Raw genomic sequence first — 9716 nt, 5'->3', positions numbered from 1 at the left:
GGTCATATCCGAAAGGTCCAACTCGATTTACACTACTAATGCCGCGAACTTGGCGAAAAGAGAGAGAGAGAGAGAGAGAGAGAGAGAGAGAGAGAGAGAGGGGGGGGGAGAGAGTAAGAGAGAGAGAGAGTGAGTCGATACCTATGTCATAAGAGGCGAGATCGAAAGTTCAATGTTCTGATAAAAAACTAAATTCACATAGTTTTAACCAAGACCCCCACCCCCTAAAAACTAGATATGATGAATGCTGACACTAATCCATTAACAAGTAAAACAAAACGAGCGTAAATAACAATCTGTATACATATTCTACTGTTTATTCATAAATGAAAGTGTACATGTACATTAAACTATTAAATGTTTATTAAAATGTAATTATTATTTATTATGTGGTTTTTAACAGTCACTTGTCTTTTTTCACTAAATTGTAATCGATGTCAGATGACAGAAACTTATTTATGATATCATTAGATATTTTTGACTTAATGGTATTATAAACTGAATTATTTAATATATATCAACAACATAAGGAGTAGTTAAATCAATAACGTGAAATGGTTTAAACATATTTATTGAGAAACTCAACAGGATTGGGCAACAGGTAGAGCCTATGTAAGCTCACTCGCAAATACAAAGGTAAAGTACAAAAGTATGATTGATAAAAATAACGTGAAATGGGGGGTTAACTGAATTAATGACAGAAAGCAATATAAACCAAACCATGCACAATAGTTGAATTGTAAAGTAAATGTATGTGCATTCAAGTAACGTATGCAAATTCTAGTAATGTTCTATTGAAAATAAATGTGCAATGATATTTTAGCAAAAGAATCGGGTTGACTTGATTGATTGTATATTATTTAACGCCCCTCTTGAAAAATTTCCACTCGTATGGAGACGTCACCATTGCTGGTGAAGGGCTGCAAAATTTAGGCCTATGCTCGGCACTTACGGCCTTTGAGCAGGGAGGGATCTTTATCGTGCCACACCTGCTATGACACGGGACCTCGGCTTTTGCGGTCTCATCTGAAGGACTGTCCCATTTACAAGTAAGAGATATTAACTCGGATCCCCACAGGACACAAATTCAACACCTATCAAATCTGTAAGACGAAAATCAAGCATTGCTAATTCTAACCATCATTTACGAATTTACTTCATATCGTATCATTTTAAGCTGCCATTTCTAAGACAAGGATATGTTTGTGAAACACTGATGGGCCGGATTACAACATTTCAAAGGAGGTCAGAGAACAAGGTCACAAAGTCACCAAATTCAGTATAAATGGAAAAGTATTCTCTCAAGAAATGCACAAGCTAGATATGAAAGCAGTGTTAAACTTTTGTAAAAGTACGTCAAAGGTTAATGTTATGGTCACAAGGTTAAACATTTTTGGTACCGATAGAAAGGTTTACACATACCAAATGTGAAAGTTGTGCCTCTTATGTTGTAAAAGATATAACAAAGTTTTTTTTTTTTAGATTTCCAAAATTTTTATATTCGAATTTTCTAAACGTAGGTCAATGTTAAGATCACCAGGTCAATGATTTTGGTGTCAATGGAGACAATGGTCTTGCCACAAGGAATATACATACCAAATATGAATGGTATACCTCTTATTGTGTAAAAGATATCATCGCAATCAATACCAATCTTATTAGCTTTATGTTTGACCCAAATAATACGAAGTTGTTAATTGACTTTTTGGTTGGTGTACTTTGAATTCTATTTCTGTTTCACCAAAGCACATTTTAACTGTTACACCTTCATGGAGAAGAAATTCATGTCCTGGGGATAGAATTTTTCCTATGAAAGAGCATCCGTCTTCGTCAACGTATTTCGGATTCTTTGATGTACTGGAATAAAGAGGGAGATTCCCTTTACTACGAGCACCATGTAATGTATACTCCCTTTTCTTTTGGTATTCACCCACTGTCACCAGTTCATCAATTTCTATTAGCTTACTGAAAAGATCATCGCACCATACCTCTCCATCTTCATATCTGTATTTTTCATCATGCTTAGAGGGATCAAAACGACTACGTACTTGTACGCCGTATGTGAATTTGCTCCTCCTTTGCTTGATAAGACTCGGGTCATGACCAAAAATGACTGCACCACGTAAAACGGACCACGCTGCCTCCTGTGGTATGATAGTACGCATCTGAGGGAATTTTGATTTGATGGTATTTGTGAGTACTGGGGAAGCTGCATAACCACCGACTAGAATGATAGTGGTTATTCCTTTTCCTGCTTTCTGTTTGAATAGTTTAGATAGATGAACAAATATGCATGACACTGAGTCGACAAAAAAGTCTTCAGCATCCTTTGATGCTAGCCTTATTTTGTCACCAGTAAATGTTACACCCACGTGTACTTTATTCATCGTTGAAACACTTTTAATAGATTTCAGATCCTTTCCAACATTATGTTTTGCATATGTTTCGGCAAGTCCTGATGGGATCCTAGTAGTAAATTTCAAGTTCGAGTCAGGTGTGATTGTGCGTTTTGCGATTTCAAATTCTCTGCAGGTTTCAAAGAAAATGTTTGATTGATCTTGCAGGATTTCCCTAGTGACAGTATCACCGATGAGACATTTGATAAAATTCATATATTTGTCGTCAACACTCGTGCCTCCCCAGTCGCCACCAGTGGCTTTTATCAGTTCTTTGACGCGACCGTTTTCCAGAACTTCATGTGCAGTAATGTCAATTGTTCCGCCTACCATGGAAGTAAAATATATACTATTCAATGAGACATATTTTGAAAAAAATTTGCTTCAAAATCGTACACCCTTGATACTCCTAAATAACATATTTCAAAGAATATTTGCTAAGATATTTTGAACATATTCTTTGTTTGGAAACTCATAAATAGTAAATATTATAACAACCCCAAACGTAGAGTAATAACTACCTCCAGCATCAACAACAATGTACTTGGATCCAGGAGAAAATGTTTGAAATCCATCGCCTGCTTTCCCATCAACTCTTCTTTCTACAGGTACGTGCTTGACGAATAATGCTGCTGCCTCTGGCTCCAAAGCTATGGTGAGCATCTTTGAATCAATCCCAGCCTAAAATCATATAATTATACACTTGACAATTACTATAATAATCAACTAAATCATGCTGCAAGAAATTGTGAGACTGTTTATTTTTTTTTTACCATCAATTAATCATAAAAATGTTGACGGATCTGTACCTAATAGATATACAGGTAATTACAAGGATTGTTCCCATGGTTTTTGTCATATTTCTACAAATACTGAACGCAAGGCAGTGTATACCTGAACTGCCGCTGACCTCATAAAAGATTTTGCCGGGTCTGTCCATATAGCGGGTACAGTGATAATCCATTTGATTTCATCCATTTTGATGTCTGTGTTCTGCTTCCGACATTCTTCAAACAGGGAATCCTTCAAATATCTGATTGACGCAGAAAATACAGTCAGGGCTGGCATCGATTTTCCTGTTTCATCCCCAATGACCACATCGTTCTCGCTGGACTAAAATGTAACAAGGGGCCCATGGGCCACATCGCTGACTTATGTTGTCTTGACTCTGCTGTTGTGAATTTTCGAAGATTTTTTTCAATCTTAATTCCAATGAAATTTCTTGACGCTATATTGGGGTCCCAGTCTAACCCCAAAGGGTCACGCCATAACCATGTTACAAGTTCAAACATCATTGTATCAATTAAAATTTCTTGCCATTCGGATCCTTTTCAAAAAAATATAAACGTCATAGCTTTAAATGGTACATGAGATATTGCCTAAGTTAAATTTTCTTAAAACGAAGTCATACTCCAAGGTGAAGTTTACAAGGTCAAAATACTTTGGCACCTAAGAAAGGTCTTGTCACAAGGAATGCATTCATCAAATATGAAAGATTTAATTATCACTCACCATTCTAAAGTTAATAGCAAGATCACAGTTTCGGTTAAGGTTTCGAGATGTAGATCAAACTCCAAGGTCAAGGTCACTTGGCCAAAGATTATAAAATATAAGGTCTTGCGATAACGAATCTATATACAAAATATAAAATCCCTACTTTGAATAGTTCATGAGATTTTGCCTAGGTCAAGTTTTCTTGAAAGTACATGAAACACCTACGTTATTAAGGACATGCAGAAGACTTAATTTTGGACAAACACGCAAACAAGACAAAACAATATTCTTCCCCAACTTTAGTCACGGAGGCATAAAAAACGTTGAATCCACAACAGACGCCGGATAAATTTCGATTGGAAATACTCACTTGAGCCTTCGACCTAGAGCGAAAACTGAAATACACGAAAGAAACTGCATACTAATGCTTTATAGATTTTCAATGTAAATAGACGAAATCATAGACCCTGAAGAATTCTACTACACCAAATAAAACGTCCCACTCACGACTAGAATAGTCCCGTCCCACTTCTTTTCTTTTAATGGCATTTATCAACAATTATCTTCGATAAATGCTTTTAATTACTGGGCAAGCATGGTAACTCAAGCCTAGAATGAACCTGATTTCCGATTATAAATTTTAAACGCTTCTGCCGGAAGCACATCCGAGAATTTCAAGAATTTAAATTTTGTCAATTCATCACCATCGAGCTACATGACATCCCCCCAAAAACACAACCGGAAAACGGCGGGCTACACGCACTGCAACGAGCGTAAACAAGTGACAAAAAAGGCGGAGGTACGGTAATATTAGGAATCGGGCAAAGATGGTCACACAGCCAATCGCTCCCCCGCACTCGGCTTGCTCAGACTCGGAAGGAAAGCACAAGACTGAGCAGGTCTACGGACGGGATGACCAACGATGCATGGTCTTCTCCGGTTATGGTTCAAGAGTATCGGGCGTTGATCGAGTCTACACCCATCCCCCACCCAGCCCCCTTTTTGTAGAGGCGGTCAACAACGCACATGGAAATGCCCAGATCGAGGCTACAACCAGTACACCGGACACAGGTACGAGAATAGACTTTCATAGGCAGAGGGGATTGTACCCCCTCATTACAGATACTAGTTTTAATGTCGGAAATCAGCGGGACGTAGGTTTTGAGATGAGTCAATCATGTGTTGGGGGGTCTTGCTCTAAGGGAACAGGTTCAAGTTAATCGCTCACCAGTAGATACAAGCTGTGACCCTATATGCAATCACGTGCCTCAGTCCATTCGCGAGAAAATTTAGGCGGGTCGCTTTATCGACCTCGCATTGCTGTTAAAACAGGACCTACGTACAAATGCCCACACTACAGGCGAAATAGTGATAAAAATCGTCAACTCGTAATAGAGAAACGCCATCTAAAGCCCATATATAACATAGAAGCTTGGATAACAGCATTTATCATTTACATGTCGATATATCTGGAGAAATTTCCAGACAAAACCCAAGAGATGCTAAGATACATGCACAACATACGATTAGCTGCCTACAGAGTAGGCCATTCAGGGTGGGCTAGTTACGATGAACAATACCGCCCCAAGAAGCTGCGTCATCCTGGGGGATTATTGATAATGAGTTGTGGGTTATGTATATTAAGTAGCACCAAGTCTACCTTTACAACTTGCAAGTACTAACAATTCGACAGTCCAAAACTGATCAATTGGGCCAGTCGACAACTTTATTTTAAATAAAAACGGGGGTAGGGGGCAGCTTGTCCGGTTATTTCATTGTCCAAATTCTCGGCGGTAAGAAACACTTTTTTCAGCGAATTATTATTAGTCCACTTTGATGGCAATCCCCTAACGCGTTATCAGTTTACAGCTATTTACAAAAACCTTCAAACTCTGCAACATAAACAAGGTGCAATTTAGGACACACTTGTTGCGAATTGGGACAGCGATGAGGTGGTATCCCAGTTCATGCAGATGTAGTAATCAAACAATGGGACAGATGTAAGTCAGGGGCTTACACTTCTTACATTAGATTGTCTTGATATCATGCAATTTGACTTTACCTGCCTGTATTGATGTAGATGTGTCATGTCGTTTATGCACCTACTAACAAATTATACTAGTTTAACTGGAAAACCAACAGTAGTCTGGATAATGGGATCCTCCATTATCCATTGGGCTGCCTGTAGCATTAACATTCGTCCTGGAGGGATGCATCTTACGCTCCAAGATAAGAACATTCGGACATTTTGGTTTGGGGTCAGAGGCATGAAATGGGAACAGTTCGACAGTTTGTTTTATGTAAATTCAGGGCTCACCCTGCGCTTAAGTATTTGCTAGTGCACTTGCAAACCGATTATCTGGGGATTATACCTAGGTTGGATTTATCTAATCAATTAAATTTCTCTCCTGCGTTGCAAAGTACTGGTCCCAGATATGACCATCATTTGGTAAGACGTCCTGCCACGTTTTTTATTGGCATAAGGCCAAAGTACCTTCCAAGTTCATGCTATGCACAGACATCAACATTCTTGAAATAGAGGAGGATATTTGCTGAAGAAAGGCTGTTTAGGCCAATTAAAATTGATTGATATATCATCATCTCTGCCCGCCCCTGAAAAAAGGCCCCACCCAGATTTTTTTATTTTTGCAAAAAATACGATTTCAAAGAAGCTTGCTTCTAGTGACATGAGTGAAAGATTAAAGTCACAGAATGTTGGTTTTATATCTTCTACCAAGGATTTGTTGAATATTAACTTGGTTAACACTTTGTTTGATGCCTTTGGCATTCATTTTTTTTCCCTCGGGAAATAAGAATTAAAAAATAAAATCCTCCCACTCGCCCCATTTTTTTGTGACCCTGGATGACAATCTATTAATTAAGTTGAATTGGCCTTAGGTACGACAGCACCCATTTTAACGAATTGGGCAATGCTGTGTTTCACAGGACTTGCAAGGGGGTCTTGAAACTTTACTAAATACCAAAGGGGGTGGGTGGGTGACTGTATTTCCAGACTAGCAGGTAGATTAGTATAGTTCCATTTGAGTGGTAGTTGTATGGCTCGTTCTTTACACATATGAAACGTATGTTTTTCCCGAAAAGACCGGTAGGTGAAATTCGACACCATTAAACATTTGAACACCGATAATGCGTTGCTGGCGGGTGAACTTGTATTTAGACAAGTCCATTTGGCAGAACTCGGGGATTACCACGATTTAGGATATTGCTTATGTCTGACACTAAACTCTGGGTATTACACCCTCGGTACTGGGGGGATGTGGGTGTCACATTTGTTTACCTTAGGGACCGGCGTGACCCTTGAGGTACCAAGGACAAGTTTTGTGGCTTACCCCTGTGTATGACACCAGGGGAGGCAGGATAGAGTGAGGACCTGAGCCAGTACTTGATTTCCTCTTCTTATGTGGTATTTTCTCTCGCTCATCACGGTTACCTGTGGGTGCGCCTCCTGCCAATTGAAAGCCGTTGGCCCTTCAGGCAGTTGGTGAATCTCTTGGTTTCGACGGGGGAACGTTAACATTATATAAATATATTGTGACAAATATATATATATATATATATATATATATATATGATTTGTTGTATTACTTACTGTCTCTGGAATTAAATCTTTTAACGTTCCCTTGCTAGGCCAAAGTGTTCCACTCGCAGATCAAAGCGATCTTTTCCAATTTAAAAGCATTAGTTATTAGTTCTTAAAATAAACCGTTTGTTACCTAAACATTTCGTTTCCGCATGTCTATTCGGTAGTATTTGCAAGTCATTGTAGATCAACACAGCGCTTCGATCGGTGTCGAAAAAGGCATGGTAAGTTTTTTAACTACTTTATATTAATATTTTATCATAGAGTGTGTAAAGGAAAAGAATAAGCAATACGCGTAGATTGGAATTTTTTCCAGATTGGTTACAAAGTGATCCCGAAACAACAAATGCGTTTAGCTCTTAAATAGAAATAAAAACAAAATGGTGATTTGTAAAATTATTGAATAATCAAAATGGATTATTTACTTGTTATGATCTTTAACTGATGCTATTTGTAAGTGAATTACAAAACTGGGTTGCTTGAACATCAGTGTTCTGCATTATAAGTGAGTGGACACGGAGTCCATGTTTCATGTGAAATTGGCGGGAAATGTACCATCTTGTGTGTGGAAGGTTACTGGCAAATTAGTTCATGTTACACGGGTTTCAACAATCTCGTTTATATTTTAAATCAACAATTTAATTGTGAATTTTATAGTCATTATAAGAATTGTTATGGGTCAAAGTAAATCATGTGGCCAGCAGAAATCAATCACAAAGAATTAAAAAATTTTACGAATTATTTACAATTATTTGCAGAAAAGTGTATAAACGAAAAAATGACTAACTTACAATAGGTCGAATTAAAATTCACAGTCCGATGCAAGTTTGCCACAGAATTGAATTTATACACGATAATATATGATGCATGTATCACAAATCAGAATCCCGTGGGGATCCGGATTAGAATGGGTCCCAATTACCCCTTGCTTGTCGTAAGAGGCGACTAAATAGGGCGGTCCTTCGGATGAGACCGCAAAAACCGAGGTCCCGTGTCACAGCAGGTGTGGCACGATAAAGATCCCTACCTGCTCAAAGGCCGTAAGCGCCGAGCATAGGCCTACATTTTGCAGCCCTTCACCGGCAGTGGTGACGTCTCCATAGGAGTGAAATATTCTCGAGAGGAACGTTAACCAATATTTAATCAATCAATCAATCACAAATCAGCCGTTAAGTCCAATCCAATACCCAGATGTAAAAGTTAAAATTTAATTCTGTAGAGTGCTTAGAATGCTTAAAATATGCTTCTTACTGCGAGATTTACAGTGTATTTATACTACAATGAATTCCTACATCATTTATTTTTCTAGAACATACAAATTTACAGGAAAACAAATGTTACATTATCTTTTTATTTAACTCTGACAAACACCACTTGCTTCCAAACCGCTCAGGGTTAATGGTGTAGTAGTCCGTTTCACTATCTATAATTGTACAGGAACGTTATAATGAATACATACCTTCAGAGCGTATAAACACATTTTGAATCTTCTGAAAAAGTACCACTCCTTATGTTCGTTGTCCTCTATCAAGTCAAGGTATTTCGTTTCAGCGTTAAAACCAAACTTGCTAAATTTCTTTTCCTTGGTAAAGAGAACGCACGTGGGCGTCTTGTTGGACATCATTCCACTGGAAGGGTCAATCCATTGTTTTAAATATGCCTTTGCCGGATCTCTTTTGAAATCATGTCTGGCTGAGAAAGCGTATCCAGAATACGTTGTTCCCAAGTCTATTGCAGCGACCAAAAGGTAGTCCTCTTGTTTGCTCGACGCCATGCTTATGAGGATGGTCACACATCTATATCTAAGTTGATGGATATAAGAAAACGTGAAGACAATCAACAGAGATTAATCTTGTAAATCCAATCAAAAATACAAATAGGACAAACACGAGACAGGCGTTGGCACGTTAAGGAATCCCCACCGCTACAGCCCGATCAAATATAATTTTGTGGCGCTTCATACACACATGGTAACGTATCAATATCAGTGAAATATCATCGACATGGGAATAAAACAAATAAAGAAAATCTGGTTAAAGTGCGCAAAATGCATGAAGAAATTTCTTAAGATTAGTTCTAAAGCGTCATACTTTTCAGAAATAAGATTCCTTATACTTTCCACATATACTTTTAACTTAGACAGGTGAGATTTAGTTGTCCATTTTACTAGTTTCTGTTTAGAAACTCAAAGGAGACTGACAAGAGAATTTAAACTTTCATGGAGA

The 9716-nt window shown here is 38.1% G+C and overlaps 1 protein-coding gene across 1 annotated transcript; it reads right to left on the bottom strand.

Annotated features, from left to right (window-relative positions):
* Nucleotides 1-558: 558 nt before the first annotated feature.
* On the bottom strand, nucleotides 559-9288 carry LOC125654221 (heat shock 70 kDa protein 12A-like). The gene is made up of 4 exons (XM_056144533.1): nucleotides 8951-9288; nucleotides 3291-3509; nucleotides 2918-3077; nucleotides 559-2722 (listed from the first exon to the last, which is right to left on the bottom strand). The coding sequence occupies exons 1-4, from the start codon at nucleotides 9263-9265 to the stop codon at nucleotides 1665-1667; spliced, it is 1752 nt and encodes a 583-aa protein (XP_056000508.1). The 5' UTR covers nucleotides 9266-9288; the 3' UTR covers nucleotides 559-1664.
* Between the last annotated feature and the right edge of the window lie 428 nt (nucleotides 9289-9716).

Source organism: Ostrea edulis, chromosome 7 (assembly GCF_947568905.1).
Source record: "Ostrea edulis chromosome 7, xbOstEdul1.1, whole genome shotgun sequence".
In the NCBI taxonomy this organism is placed as follows: Eukaryota; Metazoa; Mollusca; class Bivalvia; order Ostreida; family Ostreidae; genus Ostrea; species Ostrea edulis.
This window is presented reverse-complemented; position numbering and strand designations above follow the sequence as displayed.

Excerpts from the sequence above, each read along its gene's own strand:
- LOC125654221 (XM_056144533.1), bottom strand. The coding sequence starts at position 9,265 with ATGGCGTCGAGCAAACAAGAGGACTACCTTTTGGTCGCTGCAATAGAC. Across the intron at positions 3,510-8,950 it reads TGTGTTTATACGCTCTGAAG|TCCAGCGAGAACGATGTGGT; the intron begins GTATGTATTCAT and ends GTTACATTTTAG. Across the intron at positions 3,078-3,290 it reads TGAGGTCAGCGGCAGTTCAG|GCTGGGATTGATTCAAAGAT; the intron begins GTATACACTGCC and ends ATATGATTTTAG.